Genomic DNA, 23328 nt, shown 5'->3' with positions numbered 1-23328 from the left:
ATCAACTCAGATCATTATTGCAGCTCAGAAAATGAGTTTTAATATTTTAAATTAAACTTTATAGTGAGCTAGTTAACTGTCCCGTGGGTGAATTATGGTCTTGACCACTGGTGGAAAGAGACCACCAAGTCACACTCATACAAGAACAGCCTACTCTCAAAACCCATTTTCTTCATCCTTTTTTAATGTTTTACTCTGCACTTTGCACCCTGATAAGCTGCCAGCCTTGACCGGACTGCTTTTGGCTGCCACCGGACCAATGGACTCTAGCAACTACACCAGTTCAGTTAGTAGCTAAAATAGTCTGAAAAGCAGTCACTGTTAATAATGGAGGGCACTTGTACAGGCAAGAAAAATGGGCGTCTTCACCTGAATATACGCATTAAGGAGGATGAGGATCCCCACAATAGTATTATGAAGCTGCTGAGGATTCTTAGGCCACAGTGGAGAATAGAAGACATTAAGAAAAAGGCAAGTTTGATCATTTAATATCTGCTGTTGGTTTGAATTGCACTTATTCGGGTTTCTCTGCCACAAATGCAATACCATGAATAGGCTACAGTCCTTGACAATGGCAAAGGTCTGTTGTTCAATGCTACCCGTGCCAGTGCCATCTATGTATTATGCCTTTAAAATGGCAACAGTGTGTTCATGTGGATAATGCATGCATTTTCTTCTTTCTGTAATACATAATAGGTCTTTTTCATTTGATTACTTTTATGTGCAGCTGTTTTAAGGTAAATGTTACACTGCAATGACACTTTAAACATTACTTAATCTGGGTCATTTACATCTTTACAAATATTTTTTAGATATCCTCAACTCAAGATAAACTGGGGGGGGGGGGTTGTCTTTGAAAGAATGAATTAATGAGAACACACAATATTGAATTATAGTAGATAGACCTTTGTATGGAATGTAATACATCTTTAAAAAGCAATTTGCATTTTGGTGACGTTTCAGGGAAAATAAATGTGACAACACGTCTTTGAAAACATGAGCAAATTGTGAAGGGAACCACGGAATATTTGTCAATAGAGGCATCTGCCATGATTTCCTACAAAGCCATAAATAAAGAAATGAACTTCTTATGCCTCCTTGTTCACATGGAGATAAGTGTATAATTTTACTTCCTCTGCTGGCACCACTAATTGTGTGCCAGCTAAAAATGTGCCAAAACTAATATTTATTCATTGACAAGCCTTTCATTTTGTGTAGGTCTTTACAGAAGGCACTACCAACCAGTTGACAGGCTGTTACACAGGCTGCCTGCGGTCGTCGGATGATGTGGTGCTAGTGCGGGTGTATGGCAATATGACAGACCTCTATCTGGACCGACGCAAAGAGATAGAGATACTTCACATACTTCACGAACACAGTTGTGGCCCCAAGTTGTACTGCAGCTTTGAAAACGGCATTTGTTATGAGTTTTTGCAGGGCATAGCGCTGGATAATAAGCTACTGAGGGAGCCTCTTGTTTACAGGTACAGCTTAATTGGTTGTGTTATTCTCTTGGAAGGTATCCTAACTTAAACTGGCTCTCAAATGGTAGACTTTCTTTACTTTATCAAATAACTATACATTGTATGCATGTTGTATGTGCTCTTTGTGCTAATATCCAGGCTAATTGCAGAGGAAATGGCAAAAATCCACACCATCAAGCCCAGAGATGGCTCTCGCCCTCAGGCTTTCCTCTGGACCAAAATGGCCCATTTCCTTCAGCTAGTACAGGATTCTGAAAATGATGAGATGCCAAGGTGAGTCATGTACTGTATAATTAAAAACACATTATAGCACAATGCCAAATCATTTATTTCCAGAATTATTAAGTTTAAGCTTCAGCAGTCATATGCAGCTTCTGTCTTACAATTACATTTATGGTGTTATTATGTTTCATGTTCTTTAACCCTCAGCAAATTTAATGAATGATATAATTATGTATAATTATTCAACAAACTGGTGTCTTCAACAGTGCTATGTTTTGTCTTGAAAGCAGCGTATCAATCACTGAATAATCAGATTATGGTCAATCTGTCATCAACTGAGGAAAGACCATATTGAATACACTACCAAAGGCTAAAGCATTTTAACATGACTCATATTATGAATCTGTGATACTGTATAAATGGCACCTGTTCAAGCTCGTCTTTCCCTCCTGTCCCAGCTTCTTGCGTCTACCAGAGACTACCAGTGTGGAGGCTCTGAGAAATGAAATGCATGAGTTAAAAAGACGACTTGGTCCCGTATACTCTCCAACAGTGCTGTGTCATAATGATCTTTCGCCAGCTAACATAATCTACAATGATACCAAAGGTGAGTTTAAGTGCCAAGTCATGGAGAGTGAGGTTGTCAGGAGAGCATCACCCTTTAAAAAACAACCTGACCTCCCATTCACCATATTGTCAGTTCCATTTTACTTGAACATATCATTGGGAACAAGGTAAAGGTGCTTTGTATCTTTGAAGGTCCAAAGCTTAAACATTCTGTCAACAATTGCATATCACTCAGAATGAGATAATAGACATAAGGAGATGGAGAAATGTTTTTTTTTAGATAATAATCTACTATAGGCTTGCCATATGATAATGGGCATGACTTATTTACAACCAACAACAGTATTTACAACATGTTCTCAATCTGTGTTTCTCAGGCACTGTAAAATTCATTGATTATGAATATGGTGATTTTAATTATCAGGCCTTTGATATTGCCAACCTTTTCAATGAATATGCAGGTACAGTAAATAAATAAACATTATATTTCATATTGTTAAATATGTGGTCCTTTTAGGATTGTTATTCTTTGTTTTTAAATGAAAATTGCAGGTTTGACCGACACTGACTACAGTCGATATCCCAGCGTGGAGCTTCAGATGGACTGGCTGACTGCTTACCTAAGGAGATATGAGAGCTGCTCAGGCACAGATACCATAGTATCAGAGCATGACGTGAAGAACCTCTATATCACAGTTTGCAAGTTTAATCTGGTGAGTTCCATCATAACCACACACCAGACACACACATCCTCGCTGTCACACACAAAATAGTACAGTGGTTAGATGGCTTTAAATGGCCTAAAATGAATGTGAAACTAACCGCTCAGTAGCAAATTCAGCACAGATGAGTTGTGTGAGGGAATAGTGAAATCCAGTTCATCATACAAAAGTGCAAGTCCCCCCACTCGGTGGCCATTTGCAATGCACTTTGGGCAGTTATCGGGCAGCTATTTTCCTATTTGAGTGAATGGGGAGGCATAGAGGAAGGGGCGGGATATGTGTAGAGATTACCCCATATTGGTGTTACAAACTAATTGTACCCCATGTATTTATCTCTGAGTGCTGTCTCCTCATTAGAAACGTCTCTGCTTATACAACTGCACCATTCAGTCACTGAGTGGAAAAGAAACAATCAACAAAACAGATTCTATGTTCAACTGAAGCCAAAAAGACCCCCCCCCCCTGACAACACACACACACTCAACCACACCCCTAAGTACTACCACTCCACTCTGTCCAGGTCTGAGACATGAGTGTCTGTGTTCTTTGGCTTGTCCTTCAGATACCCACTAACTCAGCCTCATGTACACAGCATCCCACAAGTAGCCAGTTACATTAATTTACCATCTTACCTTATTGTTTCAGGCTTCACACTTCTTCTGGGGATTATGGGCAGTTATTCAAGCCAGACATTCAGATATCAGTTTTGACTTCATGAGGTAAGTCTGTCATTCACTCTTGTGTGTTGCCCTTAACCTGCAGAATCGTCTATATTCTCTGAAATATGGACACTCAGAATGAGGCTACAGATGAGTGTTTTCAAACCACTGCTACAATATTTATTTTTAACATAAAATATATATTTTGAGCAAAATGAGCTTCACTATTTCATTTAAATTGTATGTCTTTAGTTGGTCTATTTTACCTAATGTTGGTGCTCCCTGTTAATTTCAAATCTACTTTTGATGGAATCAGCACTAATTCACTCTTGGTGGTCTCTCAATGTAATTTAAAGCCATTTAACTCACACAGGCTAATGTGTATACTCACAAACACCAGTCAAAATATACATATCCAAATACCCAAAATACAAAAAAAAAGAAAAATCAGAATACAAATCAATAGTTTGAATGAGTGCCTTTATCCATGAACTATGTCTTGTCTTTTACCTTCAGATATGCCAATGCCAGGTTTGAGCGTTACTATGAGATGAAGGAAGAATACTTTGGAATGTAAAACACCAAGATGCATAGATGTTAAAGTCCTATTACATCCCAAGATTTTACCAAGCCAATCTATTAAACAATACGGAATCAAAGACAATGACAAAGTTTGTATTTAGTCTTTAGTTTGTATTATTTGTCGTCATTTCCAGATAATGTTTTTTTTTCTTCTTATCAGCGCAATAAAGTTTAAATCAAACCAGCTCTCATAGTATGACTTCTTACAGAGATTGGGGGAAGGGGTTGTTGCCTGGTAGATTGCATTAAAGACAGTATATAAACCTTAAGACAACAGAGAATAATATGGACTCCAGCAATGCTTTCCAAAAATAATTACACCTACATGTGGAATTTAAGTTTGTCCAAGTTGCAATTAAAACTCCAGACCCCTCAACATACCAGGAGCCTCAAAATGCTTTCAGGAAAGGCTATAACAAGAAGGACAGGAACCTTAAGAAACCAAATAATTGATGTGCCAAAAGCACAACACTGTGTTTTTTTCATGATCATGTTTAGGTTCATGATGGCAAAGCTATTTACGTGTTGAAGTTTAGAGTCAGGGCCACTGTTTGAAAGATATTCTTTATTTGCTATGAATCCTCTGCCTCATACCTGCAATTATTTTGTTGTCAACACAATTTTCATGACACTTTGCTTGCTATGACGAGGTGATTCATCAACATTACCATGATGGGTAACTGACGAAACGTTCATCATGTTATAGGAAGCAAAACACTATTGATAGAAAGGTTACATGTGATAGGTTTGTTATTAGTTTCTGAAAACACTGAATTTATACACCTGGACCGTGACTTGGATTTTGCTTAGAATTTAAAATGGTCATATGTGTCTATACCAGTGAGAGGAGGTATGGATAAACAAGGCCTATTTTGTGTATTGTATCAAAGCAGGAGTCAAGTCAATTAATTATTTTAAAGGTATATTATTCAGTTACAAAAGGTTTTTGTTTTTGTAATAAACAATGCGTCACTGGATGGAGATTTAAGAGAGGTGATTATTGCAGTTAAAGGACTGTACAGTTCACAAACTACTGACAGCAAAAATTTATTAGCCTACAGTTTGCGAGGTGAAGTGAGCGAAGTTGTGTAAGATGTTCACATAATAGCAGACCTTTGGCAACCAAGAAAGAAAGCAGCTATCGAGAACTGAAACAAAAGAAAAATGCCAAGGAAGTGGCCAGGTCCACCGACCAACTCTCTATACAGTAAATAAAATAGATATAAAATGACTTTAATGTGAATGTGTACATTTGGCCAAGTTGTTGTGTCACATCGCATCCATTTCAGTAAAAGTGCATGTTGGGTCTTCACTTCTTGACTTCTCCGAGATCATCAATGCTGTCATCATCCACCTGTGAGAGGCCCAACATAGCAGAATTAATGAACCCAGAGCCACATCAGATTTTACTCCACGCTGCCCCTAGAGGTAAAGCTATAGCACAAATACCTGCCCCTAGAGGCAAAACTATAACACACAGACAAGGATGACTTGGCTAAAATCGGCCTGTTTTAGATCACAAAAGCAGTTGTTTCCATGGAGAAGGAACTGAATTGCAGTTGGTCAATTGTAGAGAGAACTGGACAAAGACTGTATTATGTGCATTTGCCTGGTTGCTAAACACACACACACGCAGTTGTGTTTGGAAAATGATGACTCACCATACTGTGTTGAACACAAATACATAATTGAAACCCTATACTTTTAAGGAGTAAATCCATTGATTCAGTCTCAAAATAGTCTTTAAAACAATGAATTATTGATAATGGCCAAGGGATTTGTAACACCTTTTAGGAACAGATGAGGATATGGTAGAATGAAATCAATGCATCCTTTCAAGTGAAAAAAGTATACGTAATTTATCCATTTCCCAACAGAGGACAAATTCACTAACAGCAGAAAAGGGAAAATCACTGGAGATGGAAAATGGCTTTCATTAAAAGTTCTATTATATTCAGGTCTAATAAAGGCCTTGTCAATATGTGTGCTCCAGTGATTTTTTTTAAATATTATCACCTTTAAATGTTGTATCAGCGATTTCAGGCCCACAAAATGCCCAAACAAAAATGATCACATTAATCTAATCTTTCCTAACAATCCGCTAGCTGTCTGCCCCATAAGCAGGCCGCCAAAAAAACGCGTCTCTGTAGGCAGCCTAGGCTCCGAGATCTGTACACAAAAACAATTGCTACCAACAAGGGTTGGCAACCCACTCAAAGGCAAAATAAAGTGTTTCAACCAATAATCGACGAGATGTGCGTTTAGGAGAGTTTTAATTGCACAGAAGGGAGGGGGAGGGAGTAGCGAGCTAGCTCTCTGTTTTGTTTGAACATCAACAGAAGAGCCGTATCCCCGCTATCGCTGATACAACCTTTAATAAAGGCATTATCTGTCTCCACTTATTAAAAGTAAACATTTCATATTATTAATGTTTCCACAACAACTGATATAACTACTAATAAAGTTACGGATTACTGCCAATATTTGACATTTGGATTTGGCCAATAGCCAATGCCAATATACATCTTTTCAATATCCTACCTGCTGAAGGGCTAAGGGTCTCTCCTGTACTAAAGTTAACCTATTCATCTAATTGTGATGGCCGTTGCAGATACAGGCATACAACAAGATTTATTCATGAAAAAATAGGAAATAGTTGCAACATGGTGTAGATGTCAAATATGTAATTTGACATGATATTTTCAAATAAAAATTTAGTCATCATCCAATTCGAACAGATTTCTATGATGCTTCCTCTGAAACCCTAATAGGTTAAGCTGATTACAATACCAGAAATACCACACATCTCTTATTACAGGTCCCAATATTACATATGAAAGGGATAACAGCCACCGAGTTGTATAAGGATTTAATGGACAAGGCGGAGACAAAGAACTCCACAAAATGCAGCGGAATGGAATTTCATCCACTGAGACTTGAGTCCATTCATTCCGTATAGGGACACCTCAAAGGTCATTATCCTGCTTATCCCCCAGTTGGCACTATGTATATAGGCCATGGTCATGCCTTTATAGCATGCAAAGGAAACAAGCGGTTCAGTTTAAAAGGAGCCGACTTGTTCAGTTTGTTGTACTACTTTTTTTGGTCCTGACGGTGATAACTGTGGGCAGCTTGTTTGCAGTTGATTCCATTATTGCGAAGCCTGCTTCCAGGCTCAACTGCCGTTTGCCATAGGTGTTATAGTTACCATTCAAATGACCATTGATATGGAATGGTGATTAAACTTTTTTACCAGATCTACTTCATAGGTGTCTCGTTACACAGAATTAATAGCCACCCTACCAGCCAATCAGAAGAATATTTCTTCTGTCTGGGTGATGAACTGTAATATCTCCATTATCTGCTCCTATGACTTTTCCTGCTCGGCTGTTACTGAGTATCCTGCTTCATTAAAGCACCACACCTCTTAATATAACATGTCTGCAGCCGAATTCCCTTGTGGATCACAAACTCACCTCAGGCCACTTTTCTTGGATGACATCGATGATGTCGTCTGTAAAGTCACCCTGAATGATGATCTCATCCTCTGCTGTTACTGAGGCACCACAGGAGAATTTTTGCGCAAAGAATCTCTGAGCTTCCTTAAGCTCTATGTCTGTTCAAGAGGAGCAAACACATCAAACTGATCAGCAAGGGAGGATGTATCATAAACTTTACAATGTACAGAGCTCAAGCTGAGCCTGCTGATGCAGAAGGAAAGACTTACCGAAAGTCGCTAGGCCGCAAACTCGTGTGACGTATTTCTTTTTAGCACGTGGGATTTTCGCTATTGTGACTTTCTGGGGAACAGTCTTCTTCTTCTGTTTGATCTGTCCTCGTCCACCTGGGATAGCAATGTCATGTGTTGGTGTAATGTCAACTTTTCTCACAATAACAAACTTAAATGACAGCCCAAGCTGTCAAACATCTGTCCACATATTTTTTTTTACTATATATGATCCAGCTAGACTATGTTACATGGATGTCTGCAAGTTATTCCCAATAACATGGTTCAGTGATATACCTGGCATTAGACAGTAATGATATATATTCAATATATATCTTAACAGTACGACTAGGACATATTTCACATAATACAGACGTATCTTGAGAAAGTAGCTCATTTCTCACATTGCAAGTACTGACATAATACTGACATAATTGCCTCTGCAATCCAAAACAACTTCTTGCGTCATCTCATTGTACATGATTGCTTGGCCACATTGTCAGCCTGCTATCTAGCAGCATATAGAGGTATGGCGGTATAGTCAAAATCCGTACCTTAGGGCAAATTCATATTGTTTATACCGTATACCTTTTATACCTTCCACCCCTACATACGGCTTTGTTTCGTGAGGAGAAGGGTGCCATAGGCCTCTGGTATTAGGAGGTTACCCACTTGCTCTGACTTAACTTGCACAGGTGTGTCACTGCACCATATTCTTGGTATATACCCCATAATTAAGAGTGTATGAGTCAGCTCTTACCTCTCTTCTGCTTCTTCTTCTCCTCCTCCTCTCCAACAAAAGGGGCATCCCCGGCCTTTGGCTCCTGCCTTGGAACATTATCTGCACCAGAGCATGTTAAGCAGCACGTCAACTCATCATAGTACATCTTACAGTAAACTACTCCCAACAGAATGCATGAAGAATGACACTCTGCTCCCAACAACTCACAACTCAACCTCAGCCCATTTCCGAATATCAACTCATCCGACTTATGTTTGTATGCACACTCCACATACATCCACTTTGCAGCAGCCACATTACAATGACAAATAATACATCTTTTTCCCTGCTATTCAATGGTTATGCGGGTTACAGATCGTTATTAAGACCCATATGTATGCATGCATGTATGAGTAATACAAGACTATACTTCTACAGCAATGTACACGTTATTAATTTGTTGCACTTTCACTTATTTCACCACATACACACAAAAAAAATGGTTTAATGACCACCTTCAGTGAAAATCAAGTTTTTAACCCTGTTGGTGGTGTCTACCACGTTTTGGAAGACATCATGAGGGAAATAATAAGTCAAGGTCATGGCCAAGGATCTGCTTTGGATCTATGTTTTCGACAAATCACAGCCCAGGTGGGACAAATCAGGCATCAGTCCATTATTACGTCATAAGGGTACAGAACCATTCCTGAGTACCAGTGGCAGGTGCAGAGTGTGTGCAAAGGGGGCAGGGTCACATAGATCCCAATTCTCGACATGAGGAAGAAGGTGTGAAGTTACATTTCAGCCATTTCATTTCAAGTTTAGAGGAACAGTGAAGAGATTTTGCAGTGCAATAAACTGCTGGAGTCCATCTTTAAAGGCTATGCATATTCGCCAATGTATCATAATTTCAACACAAAGGTTCTAGGTGCTATTAAGAGAGGGAGATGTATATGTATGTTTCATCTACTAATGTCTACCTTATCAATCAAAAGAGTAAGTAGATGTAGATGATAATATTCCTATTATTACTAGCATGTTCAAATGGGTCTTGTGTGTTATGAAAACAATAAGGATGGTCAAAGATAGAGGATACTTACCCTTACCCAGCGTCATCCTTGCAAACTCATTTGGAAAGTTCTTCTCCAGCCACTGTCTGCATTTAGCTGGTTCTGGCATGTACTCACAATACTGAAAGAGAAAACATCTTTGACATACCTAACCAAACTGTACATAGTGTGTCTCTTTAGATTTTAAACTTGGGTTTGTCAATAATGCAAAATTAGACATTTAGGTACATACCTCTGTAGGCAAGGTGCACACTGCAGAAAGAGAATAGACCAGTTATAAGCTTTTTCGCATTACAAAAACTATGTGTGGTTTCATTAGTTTGACATGACTTTTCAGCAAAGAGCCTTGTATGTAGCAATTGTTCATTATGCATTTACAAAACAAGTTACAGGCTTTTCAACAAAAATGATGCACTGTTCAATGAGTTTGACATTTGGCAACTGACATCTCAATAAAGATCCTTGTATGTAGCAACTACACGACACACAATCACAGACGCAGAAACACAGCACCCTTACCTCCACAGTAAAGCACCTTCATTGGGTATTTCCCATCCGGGTCTGCTGAGCCGCGGTGTTCTTTACCCTCTGGTGAGCCTGACTCCTCTGTGGTAGCCATGGTTACTCTTCTTCATATTGAAAATACACAGATTACACAGATTAATGTCCCTTAACATTACTAAACAACCTCTCTTAGTACCTTCAAGTATTGCCTGTACAGTGAAGACACATTCAATCTGGTTGATGTCTATGAGGAAAACCAGCGGCATTTGACTTAGCAGTGACATTAATGAACATCAAGTTAGCTCATCTCCATTTTCCCAGTCTTCATTAGTGTAAAAGCATAACATGTATTTTGTTATTTGTGTGATCCACAAAAGAAACACAATATCCTGACAAATACATGTCTAGCCTGGAGTATGTCTAAAAATGTCCCTCTGACTGCTGTACAGTTAAACTACTGCTTCTGAAGATGGGTAAGCTTCATAACATTGATCATTTTTAGTACAACTCATTGGCAGTTATAATGGTGAGCATAAATGTACAGAGAGGTTTACTAAAGACAAACATGACTCCTCATTTCACTGAGTAACGGTAGGCCCCTTCCATACCAGCTGATCACTGTAAGGCCAAACGTTTTCTGGCACTCCTTCGCCTAAACCCCTAAATAGACAAGACGATATAATCTCAACATATATGCTTTCCAACAAACCAATGGCCACATTAGAAATACTAAGTTGACCCATGTCGTTTCTACTTTAAGGTTAATGTCACATCAGGCTAACAATATCCTGTAATAAATTTAGAAACGTTTAACAGGTTATGTTATCCACTTGAGCATGATAATCTAACTGGTTGGCTTTTCGGATTCTGTACAAAAAACAGTTCCAATATAGCAATACTTACTAACTGTTTCGGTACAATACGTTAATCAAGTCATAACGGAGCTCAGTAGTGTATTGCCGTATGCTAACCACTAGTACCGACGCCTGTGTTTGGTGGCTAACAGGTTAGCTAACAGCCTGCTGCTGGTATGATTTGCCGTGGGACTTGCACCCATTCATTAGCTTGCTAGCACAGCTACCTTGATGCCATAGCTAACTCACTGACAGGCATGTCTGAACGAAATTAATGCATACAAACAGAAGTACATACATACCCCTTAAATGAAACCTCGGTGTTACTTGAATGTGAGCAAAGTCTTAAGCATTATTATTCGAAATTTCAGAAAAACGATTCTAGACAACAGGAATTACAAGGGTTGAGCACACCTCCACAGGCTGCTATGGCTGTGGGTCCTGAACCGACGCTTGGCAAGGAAACAATAGATCCTTGATGTTTTGCCTGACTAAATATTTTGCTTATATTAAATGCTGTCATATCATATTATAATTAAATTCTATTTACACGATTCATTACATCATATAATATATATTGTTGATTGAAATAATGACAAACTTGAACTTATTTCAATATTAACCCAACTTTTACGACAGGCTGTTGTAGTAACTGCTATAGCACTCCCAAACATTACGCCTCACACAGTCAGCAAGAAATTTGAAATCTCCAGCTAGTTTCTCTCGTCTACCCATGACATCAGCTCTACGTTATATCTCTATGGAAATAATCCGCACACTTTAGTGTAGTCCATAAACTGTAGTTTTGTTCTGCGGTTACATTTTCAGAATCATAAACTTTTTTAGCACTGCACAGCACAGCACAGGGCCATGGCATGTTTGGTGTCTTGAAAAGCCAGGCAGGTAGTGCTAGCTAACGTTAGCTGACGTTGATAATACTTCACGCCAGATTACTTAATTGGCTAGCTTTAAGCTTTAGCTTCAACAAACGGAGCTGGGAGAGAGTGGTACTGGCAGTTTGGATAGATAATGTGCGTCTTTAACAAATGAACATTGTTAAATGATATCCCTTTCAGGGTTAATTTGACCAATATTTCCCCATTATTATCTGACTGGTTGAACGAGTTGTTGTAGTTTAACGTTAAGACTTGAACGATGTTTACACTGAGATGAACCACGAGAGAAGATGTATGAAACAAGCTGACAGTTCACGGAGATCATCCCTGCAGTCTAGTGGTAAGAAGGGTGAATAGTCTGTCAACGTCTGAGTTAGCAATAATAAAGGAATTAAAAATTAGCTCCGGACTCTTCAAATTCAATACATTTTGAATATGACCGTGAACTCATTCGAATGTCTCCCAGCAACCGTAGAATAACGATATTACTAGAATTGCGCTTTGAAATACCCACCAAGTGCTGTTATCTCCCCAGACTTTCCAGCTGAGCCCTGGCACAGCACCCCAGTAAAAAAGGTAAAGTTATAGTATCAGAATACGTTGTACGTGTATTATCATTATCAGAGAAATGCACCCCTTAAATGATGCACAGAGAGTGCACCATTTGATGTACCCATTCATGCCAAATCGAAACCATTCATTGTTTTGTCTCACAGTTTAACAGTTTGTTTGTGCCTCCTCAGCACCAGGATGCGAGGCCTGATGCTGTGGCTAGTGGAAGAGACAGGATGGTCAAACAAGAGAACGGGCCATTCCAGAGGCGGCTCCCACTCTCAACTTCTCTGCCCCTCACACAGGACTGTCAGGTGGGGCCACACCAAATTATTTACATTGAGTTATGATAAGTAGTAATTATTATTATTTGTATTTTTTTTTGCAGTTGCCTATCAATGAATACTGATGTTTGGTTTTAGTTTCCCACTGTGTGTGTGTGTGTGTGTGTGTGTGTGTGTGATATTGATTATGTAGACTTCTTTTGGATCTATCTGAAAAAGAGAAAAAGTTACAGGGATTTGTTTTTCGCTTCTAAACTCTAAGGTGGAATATTCTGCTCTGTTACATCACAATGGTTTGTTGGTAGAAGTCCTGTGCATATAAATAAATGATTCCCCTCTGTGCCTTTTTGAGTGTAATCATGTCAGAATGCTGCCACCTCCAGGTAATAACATAATTATGTTTATCAGAGGGAAAAAAGAGGATTGAATAATATTTACATAACCTTTCATCTTCATATGCCCAAGTTAGAGAAGTATTCCTATTTATTGTAGATACATTGATACTTCTGTCTATATAATGAGTTAAAGTCTTAAGTCAAATATGTACTTTGCTTTTGTGTGTATGTGTGAGAGAGAGAATGCAAATTTCCCCTGGGGATCAATAAAGTATCTATCTATCTATCTATCTATCTATCTATCTATCTGCAATCTGTGCATAGTGCATTGGTGTCTATGACATCTAAGGAAGAAGCAACCCTTCTGAGGTAGCAGCTGCATGTTTAGGAATTTTTGTTTTTGCTCACTGTCACCCCCCTTTCATGTATGTTGTGTCTGCACTCAGACGGCAGTATGTGATCTGGAGTATGGCACCCTCCAGAGGCAGCGGCGGGAGCTGCAGCTCCTGATGGCTGAGCTGAAGGACCGGGACCAAGAGCTGAACAACATGGCCGCTACCCACCACACGCAGCTGCTTGCCTGGCAGCAGGATCGCCAGCGCGTGCTACTGCTGGAGGAGAGATGTGCACGCCTAGAGGGTGAGTCAACAGGAGACACTGTGTCTGGCACATGAGAAACACAGCATAATGACGATGCTTTCTGAGGTCCTACCCCAGCACGCTGAACAGGTGCATGATGCAGGTGGTGTCCATGATGCAGTCAAACTGTACCATTGTTAGGCCCAGAGCAGAATGATCGTGTGTGTGTGTGTGTGTGTGTGTGTGTGTGTGTGTGTGTGTGTGTGTGTGTGTGTGTGTGTGTGTGTGTGTGTGTGTGTGTGTGTGTGTGTGTGTGTGTGTGTGTGTGTGTGTGTGTGTGTGCACGCGCGTGTGCATATGTATGCTTTGTACAGAGGAGCTGAAGCAGCAGCATGAAGTGTTGCGTGCGGTGGGGCGGCGGGTCCAGACGGCCGAGGCCCAGGAGAAGAGCAGCCAGAGGGAGCTGAGTGCTGCCCAGCAGCAGCTGCAGGACCTTCAGCACACACAGCGACAAAGCAGCCAGCTGCAGCAGGAGCTGGAGGTGAGTGACCACTGACCAGCCTACAAACTGATTAGCCATTGACCTTACCATTTTAAGGTTAAAGTTAAAGTTGACTGATGTTTAGCAAACGCTTAAAGCGACACAGGCTCCCAACGGTGAGAATCGAACTCAGGCCGACCAGTTGTCTGTTGGTGGCGTTACCATTGTTCCACCACGCTTGCATTATTTTAGCTTCATAAAATGCAGTTCAATGAAACAAGCTATTCCACCATCAACTACAGTCCTGCATTGCAGTGTCATAATGTTCATCCTATTCTAACCATGTAGGCTAATAAGGCCAGAGCTTATCTCTGGTTTCTGTGGTGCTAACGTAGAGCGTATAGCTCAGTGGTCTAAGGGGTTGGACTGGCAATCATAAGATTGCTCGTTCAATTTCCAGATGATGACTTGATGTTGCATGTCGTAGACTGGTGTCCCGTCCAGGGGGAGTCTTATCCGCTTAGCACCACAGAAAGTGTCATAATACTACTGTGCAAATAGACCTGACCTATCTTCAAAACTAGTCAGCTGTTTGGTTGTAAGGGTCAAAGCTGAGATTGTCAATCATCCAATCTGTATTGTTATTCACAATAACACATGTGAGTGTTTTAGTGCAGTAAAATGAACATATGCACAGAACAAGTTATAGGAAGACACCTAAAACCTTCAAAGAATCCCATACCGATTTGGCTGTGAGCTAAGTTAGTCAGTTAAACGTATCACTATAAACTTTAAACTATTGTCTGGCCAGAGCATTTTTGTAAAATGCCTATAATCGGCATGCAATGTAGGTCTGTGTACCTATGAAGGTGCTGAATGTGATTGAATTGTCCATCTGCAGGACAGGAACCATGCTTTGAACTCCACCATCACGCTGCTGTCCAGCCAGGTTGGCCAGCTCCAAGCCAGAGAGGAGGAACTCAGTGCCATGCTCAAACTGAAGGTATCCCAGTTATGAGGCCATTTATATGTGATGCCAGAGGCCCTGCAATGAATATTTTATTTTATTTCATTATTTGTTTGTTTGACTGACACTTTTATCCAAAGCAACTTACCCAGACCTATTGCAGGGAGAGTCCCCCCTAGAATATTACAGTTTTCAAAAAGGAGGAATACTCAACATAGTTATCTAACAGCTGATGTTTTCAATTTGTTCATGGGTCATTCTGTGTCAAATCAGATAAGGTTGTTGCTGCACCGTTTTTGTCAATACTACTTAATAATTAGGTTTTTAGGTAACTTTGATATAGATAAAATTTGTCACCTTTGTTTCCCACAATAGATGAATTGTACACAGTGTGAGTACTACATCACAATGTGATGCAATACCAGCGTTACATATCTCACTTATACCATACAGTAGTTCAAGCTCCAAAAATCACCTATCATTGCATTGCATTGCACTCCCAAATGTTTTTTCCCTGCCTACGTCTGGATAAAATGTCAATGTAAACCCTGTGCAAACTCCATCAGGACAAAGACGTGACTGAGGCCATCGCTCACATCCAGGATCTGTCCAGCCGGCTCAGGATGCAGGAGGACTCTCAGAGGGAGCTGAGGACGCGGGAGAGTAAGATCTTCGCCGAGCTGGAGGAAGTGAAACGACTCTACCGTGAAGTCCGCCACGAGAACACAAGGCTCAAAGGTACAAGAGTGAGCAGCTTTTTTTTGCTTTTGTTAGCACCATTTATTACATTCAGACATGTAAAATAACAGTCTGCAACATGCACGATAGTTGTTATCAAATGGTGCAGAAAAAAAAAACAAAATCCCTCTCCCACCCCTCAGGAATGAAATGATCTTGAGATAAACATCTTGTTCTGTTTTCTAATTTGCTGAGTTGTGTTCATTTAAGTTAATTCTGTGGAATAAATAGGTAAAATAGCATCAGTGCAGTTAGTGTGCACTGAAGCATGCTGTCATGTCTGTTGCTCTTTTCAAGGGATGTGTACTTTACTTTTAATTTGGGTGGTACGGGGTTGCATAAGGTGACTAAGAGTATTTTTGGAAAATTGAAAATGTTGTAAATTATTTAGTAAGGTTGTCATCCTGAGTTGAAAATAGCACTGTTGCTTGAGTTAAAAGATGTAATCTGTGTGAGTACAGGGCTTAGATAAGGCTTACAGCATGCTTGATGCTTTGTGTGTGTGTGTGTGTGTGTGTGTCAGATGAACTTGAAGAGAAGACTCTGGAGAACAGCACCCAGAGGGAAGAGGTGATTCGCCTGAAGCAGGAGACGCAGTTGCTGAGGAGAGATCTGCTCATTTCTGGTTAGAGAACAGCAAGCACACCTAACCACAGCGAGACAGCTTCTCTAAAACACTTGACACAGTTTTCTGAAGTTTAAGGGCCTGTGTGTGTGTGTGTGTTTAGGGGAAGGAGAGAGCTGGAAGGATGAGATGCTGGAACTGTCTCGCTCAAAGCAAGAGCGCACTGAAGTCGAACTGCGCTGTCTGAGACAGGTACCCGACTCATCCCCCAGCTTCCCCCTGGCCACAATCATAGTGCTACATTCTTATACAGCTCACAATGCCACAGTCTTATACAGTATTACTCAGTGTAACACTCTTAGGCAACTTCAAAATGTTGAACATGCATGCTGCACTACAGTTTGTAATAGAAAAAAATATATTATTAATTAATAAATATAATTACCGTAATAAAGACAGTTTAAGGGGGTTAAATGGAGTGAAAGCTGAATCACTCCTGCTCCTTGACAGGTGTGTGCGAATCAGCAGAATGACCTGCAGCTCCTCAAGCTGAACCTGGAGAGCACTCAGGAGACCCTCAAAGTTCAAAGGTCACATGGCAGGTAATTTACCTTAGCTAACTTTCTGTTTAGGGGATACTCCCCTTTTCTGATGTGTTCCTTTTTCACATTGATGCTGAAGATGCTTAGACTGTGTGTGTGTGTGTGTGTGTGTGTGTGTGTGTGTGTGTGTGTGTGTGTGTGTGTGTGTGTGTGTGTGTGTGTGTGTGTGTGTGTGTGTGTGTGTGTGTGTGTGTGTGTGTGTGTGTGTGTGTGTGTGTGTGTGTGTGTGTGTGTGACTGTGTGTGTGTGTGTGTGTGTGTGTGAGAGAGATTGTGTTATTGCAGTGGTATAGGTTACGCAGCAGTGGAGAGCTCCTTTCAGAGGTCAGAGACAGAGGCAGGGCCCACTTACTATCAGCACAGGGCCATAGAACCGCCAGAGGAGCTGAGGAGAGGAGGAAGAACACCAATGTTGGAAAGGGAGAGACAGGATGCAATTCACCAGCCTGCAGATAGCTCAGGGTCCTCACAGACACCTTTAAATGGTGACTCAGTGGTGTGGCTTCAGGCTGGGGTCTCTACCAGCGAACCTAGAGGTGGCTCCTCTACCGCTGAGCCTGTAGGTGGTTTGTCAGTGGAGCACCCTAAGCCTGGAGTCCTCGCAACCGAGCCAGTAGATGCTGTTGTCTTGGGCCAACCCATAGTACCATGTACCAGTACCATGAGCCAGCCTGTAGCTGCTCTCTCCACAGCTCAGCCTGTAGCCATTCGCTCAATAAGCCAGCCTGTACCTACTAGCGCCACAAACCAGCCTGTGGCTACCATCTCCACTGCCAATGCTGTAGGCACCAGCTCCACGGGACATTCTACAGCGGCTATACTCACAGACCAATCAATAACTACTAGTTTCCCAAGCCAGGATGAACCTTCAATTACCACCACAGGCCAGCCCATACCTCCAAACCTCATAGGCCAGTCTGCAGATATGATTTCCACAGTGCAGCCTGTAGCCCATCCTGTAGTTACTGCCTCCACAGCACAGCCTGTAGCCTCTATTTCCACAACCCATTCTGTAGCCTCTATTTCCAAAGCCCATCCTGTAGTTACTGCCTCCACAACCCAGCCTGTAGCCTGTATTTCCAAAGCCCATCCTGTAGTTACTGCCTCCACAGCACAGCCTGTAGCCTCTATTTCCAAAGCCCAGTCTGTAGCCTCTATTTCCACAACCCATCCTGTAACCTCTATTTCCAAAGCCCATCCTGTAGCCACTGCCTCTACAGCACAGCCTGTATCCCAACCTGTATCCACTGCTACCACAATGCAGCCTGTAGCCTCTATTTCCACAGCACAGCCTGTAGTTACTGTCTCCACATGCCAGTCGATAGCTAACAGCTCCTGGAGCCAGCCTGAGATCACCATCTCAACTTGCCAGCTGCCTGTAGCTACTATCTCCATAGCCAAGTCTACAGCTACAACCTCTACAAGCCATCCTGCAGCTACAACCTCTACAAGCCAGCATATGGCCACTATCCCTGTAGTCCAGGCTCAACCCATAGACACCATGTCCACTGGCCAGCTTATTGGAGAAGCCTTATCTGGAGTGACCTCATCTTCTGGTCCACCATGTCCTCCTGAGGCACAGCCAAGTTGCAGCAGCACTTCAGCCAGACCTCCAGCCATTGCCAATGAGCAGTCCCCAGCTAGCAGACACAGTGAGGTGACAGAAGTGAGTGGTGATGTGTACAGTGTGGCCCAAGAGGAACTGCCCAGGGACACTCCTGTAGTGTGTGGGGGAGCAGAGGAGCAGCAGAAGGACGAGCCAGGTGTGGGTGTGGCAACCGACAGGTGTGAGGAGCAGAGGGGGAAACCTGAGATGGAGGAGGAGGAGGAGAAGGTGGGGGAGCAGGACATGAAGAGGGAGACATCTGGGGAAGAAGAGGAGAAGGTGAAGAAGAAGAAGAAGGAGGGTGTTGAGAGGGGGACACTTTGGGAGGAAGAGGAGGAGGGCTTGGAGATTGAGGTGGCAGTGATGTTGGATGTGGACTCAGAGTCTGAGTACTCAGTGCAGATGGTGGAGGTTGACCCCCTGACCCTTGACCTCAACCTGAATCCTGAGACAGATCAGGTCTGCAGGGTGTGGTAAGAATGCCAGTCAGACAGGAGATTGCAGTTTACCAATAAATGTTCAGTAGGAATAAAGTAAGAGTACAGTATAGTAATATTTTATATAAGAACGAAAGCAGTTTGACCACACAAGACAGATCTACTGATAGTACCAGCTGCCATCTGTTTCTCCCTGTTGACTTTTAATGGCAGTATGACTCACTATGTGGCTGTAGTAGTATGCATATTTCAGTTCTGTGAGACACGTAGATGACAGGGCCACCAGGTGCAATACTGCAAGGCTGTGGGTTCAACTCAAAGCTAGCAAAGTCTCTGTGGAACGGTGCTGTAACATGCCTGCAGTATAATTACATTTACATGTATTCATTTAGCAGATGCTTTTATCCAAAACAACTTACAAAATAAAGAAATAATTCTTCAGCATAACTGTATGATAATAATAGTGGGTGTGACTCTGTGTTTGCCTCTCAGCCAGGGAGAGGCGACATGTTCCCCCCAACCAGCCAGCCCTGTCTTATGGACCTCAGTCAACCCTGGAGGCTCCCCCAGAGCCATCTACCTCTCCTCACCAACGACACCCAAACAGGTGAGCGTGCCAACAGACATTAGAGGACTTTGGTGTGTACCCCAGTGAAATGAATCAAAGTAATGAAGATGGCCAGTCATTGAATTGACTAGTGATAATGACTTGTATAGGGTAATTTGTGTATGTGTGTGTTAGAAATTAGGCATAGATGTTAGAAAGCTAGATACCGCATTGGGCTCCCAAACGTACGTAAATAGCGTCGCCATCTTGGTGGGGGCAACAATCACTGGAGGCCAATGGAGAAACACGTGACTGACTGGAAATCAAACAGGTGTCTCTGATTACGGCCCAGAGACAGTACACATGCTGCCCCCAGCAATATAGCGGTCGCGTTTAAGTATGCCACCTAATAGAACTCGTGCCCGATGCGGTATCTAGCTTTCTAATATCTATGTGTGTTGGTGTCAGAGGCATGTGTGGGTTGGAGATGTGTATTATGATATTAAGACAACAATAACGACAATAAAAAAACATATATAAATGTATGCAAAACCAGAAATATCTTTGGTATGTGTAGGGTTTTCAGGAAGCGGAGTGCACCTCTACCCATCGTCTGCAGCGTCTTCTTGAAGAATCTCGGCAGATGGTCGCCACTTTGGAGGGCTTGTCCCTGGAACCGAAAAGCCCCTCACCACGCCCTGCCCACGCACATACTCCTAGCCCCTCCCACCATCCATCTCACAGCCCATCCCCTAACCACGCCTCAGCAGGGAACCTCAATGGTTGCTATGACTACAGCAGTAGCCAACACAGTAGTTCTGAAGTTCATTCACAGAATTCTTCTGGCCATTCCAGCACACTGATTAGAAAGGTAGGCATATAGATGTGATAGGCTAAGTACAAACATTACTACTTATACAATATTACTTTTGACCTGTTGGCCAATTTCATTTGACTATAACTTCAAACATTGCTATTTCTTCAGATTCATCATCTCACCAAAAATTGTCCATCCAAGCCTGAAGGGGACACAAGCCAATAGCGCCCCCTTTTGGAGGGTATATTACTGCCATTTGCTCTTTGGACACATCCTCAGCAGCACCAAGAGACCTGTGGGCCACAGGCCTTACATACTTCAGTCTCCTTGCCTGAGGAGCAAGACTCCACTGAAGGCACTGCCGAACATATGCCAAGTTATTTTTAACTTTCATAGATATCTTCATGTACCTCTAATTAAAGTGAGGGAGATTTTAAATGACTATGCTCTGTTTTTAAGTGGGATATTTTTTTCACATGGTTTTGCCATTTTGCTATTGAGATTTTGCTATTGAGATCTAATGTTAATGTTTTGCATTTTTTCATTTTACATTTTTATCTTCCAGACTTTTTCCCCCTGATTTTTATGTACAAAAACCAACAGTGTTATAACCCAAAGATGTAAACTACTATGTGTATAGGTCATTTGTAAATATACATATGTAAATATTTGTTTATATGCTAAATATATGACCTAATTCAAAACAATTTTTCACAGACTGTCTGTGGATCTCGATTCTCTACTGTACAGAATGTAGTTCGAACATCTGCTGAAAATTGACTTGGTCTTTTGAGCTTTTGTGTTATACACAAGGTTGGATATTTTGCTCAAGAAAATTGTAATTTTTTTCAATGATATACAAGATTATCTTAGGACCACTAGTTTAAAAGATGTCTTGCACAAGTTTCCTATCCTGTGCAGAATTCCAAATGAAATTGGAAAGCAGGCCTTTAAAGTTCTCAGGCAATGGACCCAAATTCAGGCATGGGCTGGGCTGTTTAATATTTGAAAATGGATAATCATAACAGTTTCAAAAAGATGATAACTAAAGCCAGAGAAAGTGTCCTTGCTTTAAGCCCTGGGCAAGATGTAACCTAAAAAAAAGTAACTTTGTAGACGTGAAGATGCTTATCATAGGTCTTTTTCATGGTGACATTCCCTTTTCCCATATTTAAGTGAGCATTTGTTCTCTCCAGAACTGATGTTTATTATGACCGCCGCTAGCGAAGCGGTCATATAGGGATTGTCAAAGTTTGTCATCTACTTCCTGAAATTTTGGTCAACGATACCCGGGACACCGAAACACTGGGGCATATGAAATTTGGTGGGTATGTAGCCCCACTAGACTTTTACGGAAACATTTCGTTTGGTCCCCGGGGGCCACTCCCCCACCGCGCTGGGCCCCCCGAAACCCAAAAAATGCAGTTTTTTGCAGATTTTTTTATGGTATGTTGGTCTCAAGGGCCCACATCAACCTGGCACTGTAGCAGCACTGTAATTGTATCTTTCGACTGTCATCTCATTCTGGCCTACTAACAAGCTAAGTTAGCCACAAACGTTCCCTAACACGATGGTTTTCTAATGGAAAATATACCTGAAAGATAACCTGTCTGATGCAAACACTGGGCTGGGATATTACTATGGAGCCCCGGATATGTCATGGGGAAAAAAAATAATAAATTGTGGCCACGAAATAGCAATTCGTTCCCACAAAATAATAAGTTGTGGCCACAAAATAGCAATTCGTTCCCACAAAGTACTAATTTGTGGCCACGAAATATTAATTCGTTCCCACGAAATAGTAATTCGTTCCCACGAAATAGGTAATTTGTGGCCACGAAATATGAATTCGTTCCCACGAAATAGTAATTTGTGGCCACGAAATAGGTAGGCCTATAGGCTGTGCACTGGACAGCTGGATGAGCAAATCAAGCGCAACTCCTCAAACAGGAACAGTCGCTGCTCACACAATGGACAGGGATAGTATGGTAGAGTGCTATTTTAGGCTGGGAATGAAATACAAAGACATTTTGAAAAGCCTGGCATTGGAGGGATTCATTATTAGCGAGAGGCATCTCCAACTATTAAAGAAGCCCTATGCAGGTCTGGTTATTCCTTCGCTGTTTCTGGGTTTTCGCCTGATTTGGGCTCGCATTATTCACGACATAGCTCCCCCTGCAGCTTCGGTAGCAAGTGACTGCTACGCTAAACCCCCAATAGCTAGCGAGCTAGCATCAATAAACCAAGCTAAACACATAGGGCTCACAATAAAACGGTCGAGCAAAAATCACATTACAAAAACGAAGTTCACCCAAAGGTAGGCTACTTACAATTTCAACAGCAACAAAGCCAAGTCGGAGTCCGTTTTGCAGTCTTCTTAGAAACTACAATCTGACTAAATCTGACTACATTTTCGAGTATTTCCGCCGAGTTACATCCGGATGTGTTCCGACCGTGACCAGAAAGTTGCATATTCGGTTTTTCCGCGGAGAAGCACTAGGGGGAGACGAAGCACCCACCAAACGACCCAAAAAGTGTTGTAGAACCATCAGAACGACTCTCAACCTGCATAATTAAGGTCATTTTTGCTAAAATTGTTGCATAGGGCCTCTTTAAGAGGCAGGTCGCTGCACTGGCGTAGGTTCGACTTGAACGTGTCTCTCTCGTTTGCGTTTTTTTTATAAGGCGGCCGTCAACATTTCCCTTAAAACATGCATCAGATAGCTGGAGGTGAATCTTCATTCCCCCCCCCCTCCTCACTCTCACTTTTTCCCCATCCTCATCTCATCTCACGCCTTCTACCCACACACC

General features: G+C 41.6%; 3 protein-coding genes across 4 annotated transcripts; 2 read left to right on the top strand and 1 right to left on the bottom strand.

Annotated features, from left to right (window-relative positions):
* The first annotated feature begins 327 nt into the window (after positions 1–327).
* LOC143123542 (ethanolamine kinase 1-like) lies at positions 328–4563 on the top strand. Its single transcript, XM_076284996.1, has 8 exons — positions 328–471; positions 1219–1484; positions 1623–1757; positions 2165–2313; positions 2651–2734; positions 2826–2986; positions 3641–3714; positions 4171–4563. Exons 1-8 carry the CDS (start codon positions 328–330, stop codon positions 4229–4231), a joined length of 1074 nt encoding a protein of 357 aa, XP_076141111.1. The 3' UTR covers positions 4232–4563.
* A 704-nt stretch (positions 4564–5267) lies between these two features.
* denr (density-regulated protein) lies at positions 5268–11550 on the bottom strand. 2 transcript variants are annotated; one of them, XM_076284140.1, is made up of 9 exons: positions 11415–11550; positions 10867–10918; positions 10274–10383; positions 9987–10006; positions 9785–9875; positions 8724–8804; positions 7964–8080; positions 7713–7852; positions 5268–5590 (listed from the first exon to the last, which is right to left on the bottom strand). In XM_076284140.1, the coding sequence occupies exons 3-9, from the start codon at positions 10371–10373 to the stop codon at positions 5546–5548; spliced, it is 594 nt and encodes a 197-aa protein (XP_076140255.1). In that variant the 5' UTR covers positions 10374–10383; positions 10867–10918; positions 11415–11550; the 3' UTR covers positions 5268–5545. The 2 variants fall into 2 exon arrangements, with proteins under 2 accessions (XP_076140255.1, XP_076140254.1); XM_076284139.1 differs by lacking the exon at positions 10867–10918.
* Positions 11551–11812: 262 nt separating this feature from the next.
* ccdc62 (coiled-coil domain containing 62) lies at positions 11813–21224 on the top strand. Its single transcript, XM_076283248.1, has 13 exons — positions 11813–12348; positions 12544–12584; positions 12752–12874; positions 13626–13818; positions 14133–14299; positions 15141–15242; positions 15773–15944; positions 16468–16569; positions 16673–16761; positions 17020–17111; positions 19646–19760; positions 20278–20571; positions 20686–21224. Exons 1-13 carry the CDS (start codon positions 12282–12284, stop codon positions 20740–20742), a joined length of 1614 nt encoding a protein of 537 aa, XP_076139363.1. The 5' UTR covers positions 11813–12281; the 3' UTR covers positions 20743–21224.
* The last annotated feature ends 2104 nt before the right edge of the window (positions 21225–23328 follow it).

The sequence above is a fragment of the Alosa pseudoharengus genome, unplaced genomic scaffold, assembly GCF_046254945.1.
Source record: "Alosa pseudoharengus isolate Yale_2024_CS ecotype anadromous, Long Island Sound unplaced genomic scaffold, YU_APseudo_1.1 YU_APseudo_1.1_scf_14, whole genome shotgun sequence".
NCBI classification, from domain to species: Eukaryota; Metazoa; Chordata; class Actinopteri; order Clupeiformes; family Clupeidae; genus Alosa; species Alosa pseudoharengus.
Note: the sequence above shows the minus strand (reverse complement) of the source record. Positions and strands in the feature narration are given on the sequence as shown.